The sequence below is a fragment of the Chelonia mydas genome, chromosome 3 (genome assembly GCF_015237465.2).
Source record: "Chelonia mydas isolate rCheMyd1 chromosome 3, rCheMyd1.pri.v2, whole genome shotgun sequence".
In the NCBI taxonomy this organism is placed as follows: domain Eukaryota; kingdom Metazoa; phylum Chordata; order Testudines; family Cheloniidae; genus Chelonia; species Chelonia mydas.
The window spans coordinates 63150539-63165945 of record NC_057851.1 but is presented as its reverse complement, the minus strand read 5'-3'; the positions used below and the strand labels follow the sequence as shown (position 1 = coordinate 63165945).

The 15407-nt window shown below is 41.4% G+C and overlaps 1 protein-coding gene across 14 annotated transcripts in view; it reads left to right on the top strand.

Moving 5' to 3' along the window:
- Nucleotides 1-15407, top strand: part of CEP162 (centrosomal protein 162) — an 89322-nt gene that overhangs the window by 49884 nt on the left and 24031 nt on the right. For 11 of the 14 annotated variants that reach the window (XR_005224627.2, XR_005224626.2, XM_037894414.2 and 8 more), the window contains 6 exons: nucleotides 682-787; nucleotides 4325-4451; nucleotides 4747-4910; nucleotides 6579-6683; nucleotides 12758-12985; nucleotides 14524-15194. Coding sequence is in view for 12 of the 14 variants with exons in the window: in XM_037894414.2 (XP_037750342.1) it covers nucleotides 682-787; nucleotides 4325-4451; nucleotides 4747-4910; nucleotides 6579-6683; nucleotides 12758-12985; nucleotides 14524-15194 (1401 nt within the window). In the remaining 2 variants the exon portion in view is untranslated. The remainder of the gene's footprint in view (nucleotides 1-681; nucleotides 788-4324; nucleotides 4452-4746; nucleotides 4911-6578; nucleotides 6684-12757; nucleotides 12986-14523; nucleotides 15195-15407) is intronic. The other 3 variants (XM_043542613.1, XM_037894419.2, XM_037894418.2) reach the window with 1 other exon arrangement.

The window sequence follows — 15407 nt, the reverse complement described above, 5'->3', positions numbered from 1 at the left end:
AGCCCACAGCACCTGTATGTTGAAAGTTACTGGTCCAAGATGCAGCCCAGGATCATATGAGCATATCACATGCCCTTAACCTTTTTTACTTAAAGGCCGGGGGGGTGGCGGCCATTGACTCCTTGCCATCTGAGGCATCCTCCAGAAGAGCCATCTGGACAGGATGAGTTTCTTCAATAGTCCATTGTAAGAGCGGAGTGTCCTTGCGAGGCCATCACACACAGCTGTCTAGCCCTAATGTAAATTCTATCTGAGGGGTGTCACCAAGGAATACAACACCTGTGTAAGACATAAGTACATAGCCAATCTTCATAACTTCAGATACAATAATGATACATGCATCTAAACAAGATAATCATACTTAGCAAATCTTAACTTTTCCATTGACATTTGACAACAGTGATACAATGATACATCTTTCTTATACACAGCATCACAATCATCAAGTTAGCATTTATGAAGATGGATGGATTGGTGTCTGATATCCCAGGAGTAATTTTGGGCTTTGTTTTACTTATGTATTTCAGTGCTTATTCTTTTTTTAATGATTTAAAAGAAATATTTGCCAGAATTTGTAGACATGATCCTTTCATAGGGAAACCACTGAATGTGTTAATGAAGCAGAAAGCTACGTAAGATCACCAAACTGCATAATGTTCTCTTTTGTCATTGTTACATTAGAGAACAGATGGATAAAAATAACTTCCTGTCACAGTTAGAGCAGGATTCTAAACCAACAAGAAACCAGAGTTTCACAGAACTGATTTCAGAACTTCGAGTAGCCCAGGTAAGTGGATTTTGTGTTCCAGAATTGTATACCTGTTTAAATATTAATCTCTCCATGTAGAATAAATATATCCATTGATACCATAGACTTATTGTGTAAAGTAAAATTGGAAATTTTGTAAAAAGAAAAGGAGTACTTGTGGCACCTTAGAGACTAACCAATTTATTTGAGCATCAGCTTTCGTGAGCTACAGCTCACTTCATCGGATGCATACTGTGGAAACTGCAGAAGACATTATATACACAGAGACCATGAAACAATACCTCCTCCCACCCCACTCTCCTACCAGCAGGAGAGAGGGGTGGAGGAGGTATTGTTTCATGGTCTCTGTGTATATAATGTCTTCTGCAGTTTCCACAGTATGCATCCGATGAAGTGAGCTGTAGCTCACGAAAGCTTATGCTCAAATAAATTGGTTAGTCTCTAAGGTGCCACAAGTACTCCTTTTCTTTTTGCTAATACAGACTAACACGGCTGTTACTCTGAAATCTGGAAATTTTGTAGCATATTTCCTTATGCTAAAATAATGTACCATTTTATAGTCTTTATTAAAAACCTGTCTTGCTTTAATACTTGAAAATAGCATGAATGAATAATCAATTGAACGCACAAAACTAGCCTCCAAAGATGCCTTGAGCCATTATCTCTGTGGGTGCTTCAGTGGTTATCCTGAAATGTTCTGTGAGAATGATGGCAGCCAGCAAGGTGGTATGCAGACATTTACAAATGCACATTTTGTTGAGACACCGATAAAGAATACATGCTAGTCTCAGGCAAGTTTAGTGTTTAAGGAGTGTTTTTCAGTTAGGTTCTAGATGATAGCTGGAGGGTGGGTGCCTTTGCCAGTTCAGAGTTTTGAACTGTTTCTGTATTCTGCAAGGGAAGATTTTGCTCTTGTGATAGACAGCCAAAGATGTCATTCCTGAGAAGATAAATTTACAGATACAGGATACCCTCTGGATTTTGCAAAACCCTATTATTTGAACCTTTGCTTTATCCCTTCCTTGTCCACCAATAGAGCAGAGACCTGGCCAGAAGAGAGACCATCCTTCTACTAAACTCCTGCAGCAGCGCAGGAAGCCCTCTGTAGTCCTGCTGTCATGGGAGTGGGGCCATGACAGCAGAGCTGCAGAGGGCTCCCTGTACAGCCAAAGGACAGCTGTGGTCCTGACAGGGCAGAGCCTAGTTCCAGCTGGGGTTCCCTGCTGTGCTCTCCCAGGACTACTATGCCCCTCTTCTCCTCTGCCCCGGGGCATCTTGTGCCTGCAATAATCAAGAAGGAGCAGCACAGGGAGCCCTCTGCAGCCCTGCTGTCATGGGAGGGAGTGAGCAAGGCTCCCTGCTCTCTCGATTATCCAAACTCCCCATTATCTGAATAAAATCCATGTCTCCCATGCTATTCGTATAATCGGCAGTATACTGGAATGAGGGCAGATCTCCCATTTTAAATATGGAGAAGCTGAGGCAGGAAGATTGTCACTTTCTCAAAGCAAAGGAGAGGGAACAAGTCTCTCTGTTGGGTGGTCAGAGTGTGAGGTCACATCGCACTCAAAGGGAAAGACCTGGCATCTTGGAAGAAAACCAGTAGGTTGTAGAAAGAACTATATCCAGCCAGCAAGTGTTCATAGATCTCACAAAGAGGCATGTGGATTTCTGAGAAACCTTGCATAATGACAGGTTTCAGAGTAACAGCCGTGTTAGTCTGTATTCGCAAAAAGAAAAGGAGTACTTGTGGCACCTTAGAGACTAACCAATTTATTTGAGCATGAGCTTTCGTGAGCTACAGCTCACTTCATCGGATGCATACCGTGGAAACTGCAGAAGACATTATATACACAGAGACCATGAAACAATACCTCCTCCCACCCCACTCTCCTGCTGGTAATAGCTTATCTAAAGTGATCATCAATTTGGGCCATTTCCAGCACAAATCCAGGTTTTCTCACCCTCCGTCCCCCCACATACAAACTCACTCTCCTGCTGGTAATAGCCCATCCAAAGTGACCACTCTCTTCCAAATGTGTATGATAATCAAGGTGGGCCATTTCCTGCACAAATCCAGGTTCTCTCACCCCCCTCTAAAAACCACACACACAAACTTACTCTCCTGCTGGGAATAGCCTATCCAAAGTGACCACTCTCCCTACAATGTGCATGATAATCAAGGTGGGCCATTTCCAGCACAAATCCAGGTTTTCTCACCCCCCCACCCCCATACACACACAAACTCACTCTCCTGCTGGTAATAGCCTATCCAAAGTGACCACTCTCCTTACAACGTGCATGATAATCAAGGTGGGCCATTTCCAGCACAAATACAGGTTTTTTCACCCCCCCCCCCCCACCTTCCCAAAAAACACACACACACAAACTCACTCTCCTGCTGGTAATAGCTTATCCAAAGTGACCACTCTCCCTACAATGTGCATGATAATCAAGGTGGGCCATTTCCAGCACAAATCCAGGTTTTCTCACCCCCCCCCCCCCCACACACACACAAACTCACTCTCCTACTGGCAATAGCTCATCCAAACTGACCACTCTCCCCGCAATGTGCATGACAATCAAGGTGGGCCATTTCCAGCATAAATCCAAGTTTAACCAGAACGTCGGGGGGGGGGGGTAGGAAAAAAACAAGGGGAAATAGGCTACCTTGCATAATGACTTAGCCAGTCCCAGTCTCTGTTTAAGCCTAAATTAATAGTATCCAATTTGCAAATGAATTCCAATTCAGCAGTTTCTCGCTGGAGTCTGGATTTGAAGTTTTTTTGTTGTAAGATAGCGACCTTCATGTCTGTGATTGCGTGACCAGAGAGATTGAAGTGTTCTCCGACTGGTTTATGGAGAGTGGGGTGGGAGGAGGTATTGTTTCATGGTCTCTGTGTATATAATGTCTTCTGCAGTTTCCACAGTATGCATCCGATGAAGTGAGCTGTAGCTCATGAAAGCTCATGCTCAAATAAATTGGTTAGTCTCTAAGGTGCCACAAGTACTCCTTTTTCTTTCTGAGAAACCATCCTTTTCATTCGTTTCCCTTTGGACTTGGGAAAGCAGGAGACCTAGAAGCAAATTGTTGGTTTGAAGGGTCTCCAAGAAGGCATAGCCGGAGTAAGGCTAAAGGTTAGTGCTCACTGATGCAAATGAACTAGACTGAAGTTTGGGAATGGGTTTATGTTCTTGATATATGTAAACTCATATTTTCTGCCATTTTGCCGAGACTAAAAAAAGTTTCTTCTTTAACTGTGGTCTACTTACAGACTGAATCTGGATTGTTTGGCTTCTAAGACTGATCTAATAAGAGCCTGTTATAAGAGACCTCAGATTCAGCCTCTATTGCGTGACTAACCTCATATAGTCTTCCTGCACTGTATCGTAGAAAGGATACTATCCAACATAGACAATCACATCAGCTGCTAAGGGACCAGTGCAGCAGCTGTGATTCATCTTATGATGGAAAAACACCAGTTACTTTTTTTTTGTAGAAAACGTATGTTCTGTTGGTTTATTTTTCTTTACATGTTTTCTGTGAATATTAAGAAGGAAGAAGCCAAATTGCTGGAAGAGATAAAACGGCTTAAGCAAGACAAACAAGCTCTTGAAGTAGATTTGGGACAAATGAGGAGAGAGAGAGATTTGGCAAGAGCCCAAATTGATTCTACTTCAGGTAAAGTACTCATTTGTGGAGGCTCTCATTCCAGTTAATAATTGGATAATTGCTCTTTACCTGTGTTTCACTAAATAAATGTATATAACACTTAATTATTTGTAATACAGAAGGGCTTAAATAAATGTGATATAAAGGCTTTTGAAATGCTCTTATATTTGAAAACTTAATTTGAGTCGCACCTTTAAATTTTAGTAAAGAAAAAGTAGTGGCAAAGTGCCTGAAATATATCTGAGAAAGCTTTGTTGCAGATTTCTAAGAGGAGTATATTAAATCAAGTATTTTTGCCTTCTAGGTGAAAAATCTTATGAGATAAAGATTATAGAAGAATCATACAAACAGGAAATCAGTCTTTTGAAAAAGAGACTTCAATGGTATGCAGAAAATCAGGAGCTTTTGGACAGAGATGCAAGTCGTCTTAAAGATGCAAAAGAAGAAATTGAGAAATTGAAACTACAGGTGATCACAACAGTTCAAGGTTTATTTTTGTGAATTAGTATTTATAGAAATAGTGTCCATAGAATACAACTTGGTTTTTCAGTATATGTTATCTATCATATTCTAAGTGCAGTATTGGAATACGTCAAAATCTTTTATTTAAATACTGAGGGCCTGATATGGAGAATGTACATTTATTATGTGTGAAATGGAGGATTTATATGTATGAGAGCTTAAAACTGTTTTTATTTGCATTTGACACTTCAATGGCATTTTTGGAAATAATTCTAAATTAATAGTTCTTTAGGCCATGCAAATCTATTGACTAAGACTACCAGATAGGAGTTACGTTATTATACTAACATTTGAAAAACATACCATACTGTAGTGGTTAAAGCAGTGTTACCCAAAGTGCGTGGCATGCATGCCTCAGAGGCTGAAGCTGTAGGGGACATGGACAGGCTTCTCAATCATTCTCCAGAGTCAGAGGAAGCTTTATTTTCTTGAAGGAAAAGTCTCTACCTGTAATGGTTGAAAAGAAAACCTTTCAAAACATGAAACAAGTAAAACCAATGCAGAGAGCCTGAAGCAATATCTGTGAGTGTGAACTGCCCCATTTATATCAATGGATGCTAAGTCAGATGCCAGTGATACTATTTCCCTGCTCATGAATGCATGTAGAAAACAGAGGAAGTATTGTATTATAAACATCCTAAAGTGGGGGAGGAGGTTGCAAAGTAAGATATATGTAGGCCTTTAACAACACTTGGTAGGTGGGGAGGAGCTGTCATTGGTTTCATTTTCCTCAAAGTAGGCTCATTTTCAAACATTTGGGAAACACGGTAAGATTGCTCTCATTTGGGTGAACAGTTTTGTGCATCAAAGGTTAAACTTTACACCGAAGCATTATTATTACCCACGTTTTTAAAATAACATCCACCATTGATGCAGTAGATAATGGGAATGTGTGTTCATTTAACGGTCCAATATTTCTCTAGCAATGCATTGGAATATTAATATTCGCTGGAAGCTCCAGATATTAGACTTGAACCTTGATGGCCAAATTTTCTCCTGTGACAGAGCTTTTCTTGGTGATGGGAAGAAAGGGGCGCGTCTGGTTCAGATTCCCTGAACCTCAGAGCCAGCCCATCTTAGACATAATTTAGAACTGCTGCTGGGCATCTCTAAATTGCATCACTGAATGCAAAGCTGTGAATGCTTAAATTGTGCCCTTAACTGATCATACGTCAGTGGAAGACATCATAACTTAGCTCTACCATACCACCTCCCCATACCACCGCCTCCCCCGCATGTCAAGAGAGTGGGGGGGAAGAGGCTCAGGGCACAGACCTGGCAAAAATTTGCTCCCAGGGAGTTCCCTTCATAAGGGAATTCTCTGCTAGATCTCTGCAGCTTGGTTACAGTTCCGTTACCCCATCTGGCACAAAGAGGCCATAGCCCAGCATGAGAATATAGTTCATAGACTTCTATCAGACAAACTATACTGAAAACTAGGATAGACTTCTGCACTAGTCCTGTTCAAATATGGAGCTCTTTCATTATAGTTAATTTGAAATAATTAAAATATTTTAAATAATTTTTAATAATTTTAAAATATTTTCAACTGTGCTAATGAAGTGAACCTGTTGCATATACTTTTTGTAATGTACCATTGAATATGTTGGATAGGTTGATAATCTCAGAACTGAAGCTGGGAATCAGTCTGGGCAACAGAAGAAACGTTTAAAGGACAGAGCAGCAGATGCAAAAAAAATTCAAGATCTTGAGCGACAAGTATGTAATAACGTTACTTTTCTCAGTTTTTCATAGCTTGTGAAAAATACAGTAATGCTAACTGCTGTTGAGAGATCTTGGCAGAAATATCAAGATTAAACTTTGTGGTATTGGAAAAGTCCCATGATAAAGTAAACATTTTTTGTCCTCATGGAACTGTCTTATCTTGACATTACAAATATTAATTCATTTATGAGAAATTGTTCTCATGCTGGGACAAACCCTAAAAGTGATAGTATTTCAAGCAGCAACTTACTTTATCAGTACACTTCTGAATTCTTATTTCCGTGTCTAAAGACTTTGTTTGAATATTTTCTTCCCCTCACATCCAGGATGAATGTTCTGGGGCCTACAGTGAAGTAATAATGGCATTAGTCTGTTGCTTGGAGAGTGATTTGGATATCATATGACTAACATTGAGATCATGGTAGAATCAAATTAGTTGGTGAATAGGATGGGAGGGAAAAGGAAAAAGAGCCCAGAAAGCCATGAATATTTTGTTTTATATCGCCCTGCAATTTCAAAGTATCAAAAAGCAAATGGAGGGTGCATTGAAGTAGTGTCCTTCTCTATCTAAAATAATCTGTGTATAAGAATAACCCATTTAAATCAAAGGGCATCTTAAAAAAAGATTGTTTAAATCAAACTACTAAACCCACAATGCAGCTAATGAGTCCTGTCTGACTATTTCAAAATCGAAAATAAATCCCTGTTCTTGCATTGGGGTTGTGGTGCGTGCCTGCTTGGGCATGTGCCTCTGTATCTTTCTAAACATTGTGTCCTCTTTACAAATCATCCCCCAGCAAATTGCCACCTTCATCTTTTTTAAATGAATGGTAATAAAGTAAGAAATAAGAGATTTTTCATTCAAAATCCAGGAAACTGCTTTTTGAGATGGTCAATGTCTGACTGTTGATCACAGAAGTGTAATTATATTTTTTTAATGAAAATTTATCCTATAGCATTTTTCTCTAGATATAAATGTTAAGGGTTGAAAGTACACTGGTGGTAATGCCTTCACATAAATAACTCTGTGAAATGTTTTCCTTCAAATGCTTCTCTGTATACATTCCACTGATGGTGTACTGCAACCAGTGCCCTGTAGTGCTTGCTGGTGGCCACTCTTTGTACCCTTTTCAGAGTAACAGCCGTGTTAGTCTGTATTCGCAAAAAGAAAAGGAGGACTTGTGGCACCGTAGAGACTAACCAATTTATTTGAGCATGAGCTGAAGTGAATGATGTGAATAATGAAGTGAGCTGTAGCTCACGAAAGCTCATGCTCAAATAAATTGGTTAGTCTGTATGGTGCCACAAGTACTCCTTTTCTCTTTGTACCCTGTGGGTCCTCATGCTAACCAAAGGCATAAAGGGTAGGGCTGAGCCCAACTTTGGCAATTCCTTCTCTGGCTACAATTTGGAATTTGCAGTGTTCATGTGACCTTTTCTTATGTAAATAGTTAGTTATAGATAGTTAGGTACTTAGTAGTTAACCATTAATGTTAGAGATTTTGTATAGTGTTTCCTTTCTTCCCTTTAGAAGGAAACTTGGTTGTTTGTTTTTGCCTCAGGGTTAGTTGCTCATCCTGGTACCAAGACTATCTCTTCACTGCAGAGTTAACTTAGGCTATGTCTACACTACCACTTCTGTTGGTAAAACTTATGTTGCTCGGGGCGTGAAAAAATAACACCCCCCCCCAGTGACATAAGTTACACTGACAGAAGCACTGGTGTGGACAGCGCTATGTCAGTGGGAGAAGCTCTCCCACCAACACAGCTACCACTGCTCGTGGAGGTGGTTTTATTATGTCAACAGGAGAGCTCTCTCCCGCCAGCTACACAAGTGATCTTATGGTGGCACAGCTGCATTGGTACAGCTATAAGCTCGCTAATGCAGACATGCCTTTAGGTTCTTACTTCGGTGTTATCCCTTTCTGTCCACACACAAAATACATTTACCTGCATTTGGTGGTGCTTCAAACCCAGTCGGTCTGGCCTAGATAGGGGAATAGGCTAGAAGTGGCTCTGAACCTTTTCAGTCTACTGTATTTCTTTCAGAAGTCTGATTTATCTTGCATACCCCAAGTTTCACTTAACTTAAAAACTAATTGCTTACAAAATCAGACATAAAAATACAGAAGTGTCACAACACATTATTACTGAAAAATGGATTATTCTCATTTTTACCATATAATTATAAAAGAAATCAATTGGAATATAAAAATATTGTACTTGCATTTCAGTGTATAGTATATAGAGCAGTATAAACTAGTCATTGACTGTATGAAATTTTAGTTTGTACTGACTTGAGACCAATGGTCCATCTAGTCCAGTATCCTGTCTTCCGGCAGTGGCCAATGCCAGGTGCTTCCGACTTCACTAGTTCTTTTTATGTAGCCTGTTCTAAACTAGGCAAATGTCGAGATGAGTTGATGTACCCACTGGAAGACCTTTGCATGCCCCCAGGGGTACGTGTACCCCTGGTTGAGAAACACTGAGCTAGAGCTTGGGTGCTGCTTTCACTTGGTCTGAGAACCTACCCACTTTGTAGTGAGGACACCAGCTAGATCACTCAAGTGCTGATACTCCTCTAGTGCCTTCTCAGAATCCCCCCTTTGTGCCCAGAGGATAGACAAGTTCTCCCACAATTCACTGAGAGAGAATCTGAAAGTAGCTCAGTTTACTGAAGTACAAAGAACTATGGAATATGCCTCCAGAAGTCAGAGCAACTTACCTGAGTGAGTGAAGCACCAGTGAGGACACAGTAATTCAGATATGGCTTTAGGGTGGCTGTTCACAGCCAGGCTGGGCTAACTTGGTTCCTCAGACCGAGGTGCTGATGACCCAAGTAAACTTTTTAGTGATGACAGTGCCCTGTGACTGAACGTACATCTCCAGGCTTTAATAATTGCTCTTTTTGTAAGGCCAGACTTTCTCAATGATTCAGTTGCTTGCATACCAAATACTTGTTGTGTTTGGGTGAGGGGCACATTAGAAAGAGAGGGATGTGCCTTCTGTAAATCCGTTTCTAGGATGGGGTGGGCAAACTTTTTGGCCTGAGGGCCACATCGGGGTTGCGAAACTGTATGGAGGGCTGGGTGGGGAAGGCTGTGCCTCCCACTTCCCACCCCCTGACTGCCCCATCAGAACCCCCGACCCATCCAACCCCCCTGCTCCTTCTCCCCTGACTGTCCCCTCCCGGGACCCCCTGCCCCTAACTGCCCACCTGCTCACTGTCCCGCCTCCTATCCACACCCCCGCCCCCTGACATGCCACCTGGGACCCCTGATTCATCCATTCCCCCCTACTCTTTGTCCCCTGACCACCCCCATCCAACCCCCCTCCCCGTCTCCCCCACCCACCCGGGACCCCTCGACCCCTCCAGGACACCACTGCTTATCGAACCCTCCCTGTCTCCTGACTGCCTCCGCCCCATCCAACCGTCCCCTGACTGCCCCCCGGGACCTCCTGCCCCTTACCCTATCCTCCCTGCCCCCTTACCACACCATTCAGAGCAGCAGGACAGGCTTATTGGAAAGCTGCGCTGCCCACGCAGGGCGTGGCTGCGGGGGAGGGAGGACAGCGGGGTAGGGGCTGGGGATTAGCCTCCCTGTCCGGGAGCTCAGGGATCGGGCAGGACGGGCCCGCGAACCGTAGTTTGCCCACCTCTGTTCTAGGAGAACCCAGAAAGCTAAGGAGCCTTGTTGGAAAATCTTCCTTTTGAAGAGTATAATGGATCCCTCTTCAGATCCTGGGGTGCCTGTGGCATAAACCTCTGAGCACTCATCATCTAAAAGTGCTCCACATGTGGACCTGAAGTTCCTACTCCTAAAGATCCATCGTCCTTGCCTGGTAAAATCTCAGGACAGAGGGCGATGAGATCTAGGTCAAGCCATAAATCTTCTCAAGGCTCAGACAGAGTAGCCCAAGGCCCAAAATGGGTATGCTGTCCCAACCTCTCAGCAACAAGGACCCCAGTACCGTTGTCTACCCTGGTACCAATGTTATCTACTCATCTGTCTTCAGTACCACTGTATTCTGTACCAAAGTCCTGTGTGATGTCAAAAGACCTACTGGTCTCTTTGGTATCGGACATGCCTCTATTAGGCTTCGTGAAGGAGCTTAATCCCAAGTACCAACCACTGCTCCTATACCAGAACCAAGTATATCAACACTTCATCCAGAGCACAGTTTGAGGGCAGTCCAGGCACACCAGATGGCACAGTTCCTTCTCTCCAGAAGGACGATACATCTTTGTCAGACTCTGAGGGAGGTAGGGAAGTTTCACTGTCTCTAGGGGTCTAAATATTCATGTTAGTAAACACCCAAGGAGGACCTGAGGGCAGAGTCTTATTACAATAGACATAGAAGTTCACACCCATGGGTTTCGCATTCATTCATTAATGAATGTTTCTTGGAGCCACTAGTCCTGGAATCCCCAAAGCGAGAGGCAATCCTTGTTTTAATCTGAAATGGCACACTGGATCTGGTCCAAGAGGTGAATCTAGCTGAACAGCACTGTAATAGCAACCATAATGTAATTAAATTTAACATCATTGTAAGGTGGAGAAAACCAAAGAAATCCACCACAGTAGCATTTAACTTCAAAAAGGGGAAACCCACCACAGTAGCATTTAACTTCAAAAAAAAAATTTCCACAAAAATGAGGAAGCTAGTTAAATGGAAATTAAAAGGCACAGTCACAAGGTTGAAATGCGTGCAAGCAGCATGGAAACTTTTTAAAAACTCCATAACAGAGGCTCAAACTAAATGTATACCTCAAATTTAAAATAACCGTAAGAGGACCAAAAAATGCCACCATGGCTAAACAGAGTAAAAGAGACAGTTTGATACAAAAAGACATCCTTTAAAAGTTGGAAGTCAAATCCAATATCGCACAGTTCCATCATCTTCCTCTCACCCTTCTCCTAACTAGGTACTGCTTGTTAATCACCTCAGTGGAATACAATAGGTGTCATCACTCAAAGAAGAACAGGAGGAGGCTACATACCTGCAATTGAAGTTTCTTCAAGATATGTGGTCCCTATCTGTATTGCAGTCCCACCCTCCTTCCCCTTTACTGCGGATCTATCTGATTTGTGGTGGTGAATCACACCACACCCTGCCCTTACTTGCCTCACATGAAACCATGATGTGGAGCAAGGGTGCATGCGTGGACCAATAGACACTACTACTTTCAAAATGTCCAGCTCCAGACACATGGCACATGTGTATAACCCTCAGTGGAATTCAGATAGGGAGCACACATCTCAAAGAACGCCAGTCACATGTAAGAAACCTCCTCTTAGAAACCATTAGACAAGGGATAGATAAAAAGATAGAAAATATATAATATAGAAATCCATGGTATGCCCACTAGTTGAATACTGCTTGCAGTTCTGGTCACCCCATCAAAAAAGATATGTTAGAACTGGAAAAAGTACAGAGAAGGGCAACAAAAATGGTATGGAACAGCCTCCATACAAAGAGAGATTTAAAAGACTGGTACTGTTCAGTTTAGAAAAGAGATGACAAAAGGGGGATATGATTGAGGTTTATAAAATCATGAGTGATGTGGAGAAAGTGAATAAGGAAGTGTTATTTACCTCCTCAAATAATACAAGAACCAGGTGGACACCCAATGAAATTAATAGGCATCAGGTTGAAAACAAATATAAGGAAGTACTACTTCACACAATGCAAAGTCACCCTGTGCGATTCATTACCAAGGGATGTTGTGAAGGCCAAACGTATTACTGGGTTCAAAAAAGAATTAGATAAGTTCATGGAGGATAGGGCCATCAATAGCTATTAGCCAACATGGTCAGGGATGCAACTCCATGCTCTGAGTGCACCTAAACTGGGACTGGATGACAGGGGATGGATCACTCAATAATTGTACCTTTCTGTTCATTCCCTCTGAAGCATTTGGCACTGGCCATTGTTGGAAGATACTCGGGCAAAATGGACCATGGGTCTGTTCTACTATGGCCATTCTTATGTTCTTATTGACAGTGAAAATCACAATATTTATTTATCAAATCTCTATTTAAGGAGTTATATTTTTTTTTTGACAGATTAAAGAAATGGAAGCAATTTTAAAAAGAAGGCATCCAAATTCTTTGCCTGCTTTGATATATGCTGCTGCTGCAGCATCTGAGGGAGGTGACGACATTTCGGCTAAATCCAATACAATTGATTTCCTGGAAAGAAGAATAAAAAAGTTAGAAACAGAACTTGAGGGGAAAGATGATGAAGCTAAAAAAAGTCTACGTGCGATGGAACAACAGTTTCAAAAAATAAAGGTAACTAACTTAAGGCTATCAGCATCAGGCCCTTACATTGAGTGGCAGTTTATTCCACAGGTAGTGAAGAGAGGTTCTACTGAATGTAAGGGTATCTGTCTCTAAGTATTAGCATTGCAAATTGAAGGAAAAGATAACATTTGGGGAATATTTTGGGGCCAGAAATTCCAAAGCTTTGTGCATTTAAAATATAGTCATGTAAAAGCATTTTGAAACTGACAGAGGAGGAATTAAACTTGCAGGAGAGATTGCTTGGGTCGTCTTAAAAAACTTTTCATAAATAGAGGAAGGGCACTTGGTCCTACAGGATACAGAGCGGAGGTGCACACATACTGAGCTGCACACACAAGTGAAATAAGTGTGCAGGCAGCAGTGGCATAGTCCACTTACAAATTGCAGCCTCTTCTGCATGTTGAGTCAGAATCCGTGCCCCCACCTTTTTCTTCATGGATGTCCAGGACAGAGAATTGTTAAGTTGGGGATTCGTGGACTGGGGATTCTTGCAGAAACTGTCCTGGGCCCTGATTTGCAGCATGAAAAGTAGGTGTTAGGTTGCCATTGCCCAGGAAAACTTATACTTCTGCCAGGATCTTGGCACCATTTCTGAAATCCTGTGTTGGGAAGTCCTGCTGGTATGGCAGTGGGCTTTGTTCCACAAGACCTGTTTTGGTCGCTGCTTACCTAGCGGGGAAGGAGAACACGGAAAGACTGAATCAGCTGGAGATAGACCCCTTTTGAGTAAACCTTAGCACTCACCTGAATGAGAAATTATCAGCCTTCTGCTTGTGACACCAGGAGAAGAAAATACGTTGCTAAGGTTTGCCTTCTCCATCCAATTGAGAGAGAGCTTCCTTGTGTATCTATCTACTAGTACCTCTGAAACAGAATGTCCTGACAGAGCTCAAGAGAGACAAGGGTTTAATGATCTTGATTGCCCCATACACACCCGGATGGCAAGGATCATCTTTTTGTTCTGTTTGTACATTCTTGTCCATGATATGGGTCCTTAAGGATATGGCAGTGGGCCGTCCCATCACAAACTATTAAATATTTGCAAAGTGGAAACTAGCAACAGTTAAAATGCTATGTTTAACAAAAATATGAAATGCTCTGAATTTCTTAGTGAGCCAAAGTGTTCTTAATGTTAAACTGAGAATGGAATGTTAATCTGTCTGTTCAGACTGATAGTTGAATAGAATAATCTAGCACAATAATACAATGGGAAACACTCATTTTCCTAATAATTGGCTTTAATTATTTATTCTCTTTCTAACTGTTATAAGGTGCCCATCTATCCTTACTAAAAATGGTTCCTTAGTTTGCTGATATACTGTGCTTTTTTGTTGCAGGTAGTCTTAATGAGTTATTACATTCATGAGGCTGCTTTCTGAACTACCTAATTTATAGTGTTGTTGTAAATATTACTGGTTTTGTTATATAATGTGTTAAACATTTACTTAAGGTGCTTAATCCCTTAATTTATACAAAAAAGAGGGAGTGATAGATATGCAACTCTGTAAATTGCTGTTTTTTCCCAGCTTCAGTATGAGCAAAGACTTGTAGAGCTTGAAGAACTCCTTGCCTATAAATTGATGAATGAACCACAAAAACTGCATGACAGCAAAGCCAGTTTTACAGCAATTGAGCAAGAACTTCGTAGTGTAAAGGAGAACCATCAGATCACAGTAAAAAATCTTCAAACAGAAATTGAAAATCTTAAAAATCAAAACTCCCAGTTAGAACTCAAAAAATGTGAAAGAGATGATGAAGACTTACAATCAATAGAATACCAAGTGGAACAAGCTCATGCTAAAGCCAGGTTGGTAAGACTAAATCAAGAATTAATCACCAAAAGCAGAGAGATACAGGACCTAACAAAAACTGTGGAGAGACTTCAAAAAGAGAGAAGGATGATGTTGTCAAACCATAACTCAAGTGACAAAACTGACAATAAGGAAAAGTCTACAGAAATTTTGAAAAAGGATATTTTAGCAACAAGTAAAAGGAATGCCAGTACCAATGAACCCTTCCCAGACACTCTTGATGATAAAATATACCAGCCACATAACTTTGCCGATTCCCATATTTCAGAAGTTCTGCAAGAAAATGCAAGGTTAAAAGATGAGCTAGAAAGACTGTCTCTAGAAATGAGCCAGCAGAGAGTGAAGTCTCAGGCAACACTGGCTTATTCTGAAAGTAACATACGAAGGTAAAACAGTCATCTCATGCATTTATTAAAACATTGGAGTCTTGGTGGGAGGTCAGTAATGATACAGTGCCTTTTGACAAATAGATCACATGTATGAATCCAGCTCACATTAGTAATGACCTAAAAGCTGCTACCTTCTCATGCTACCGTCTAACTTAGTTGGTGGTTTCTCTACACATATTCATAGTCCAGTGTATACGTGTCACAAAAATT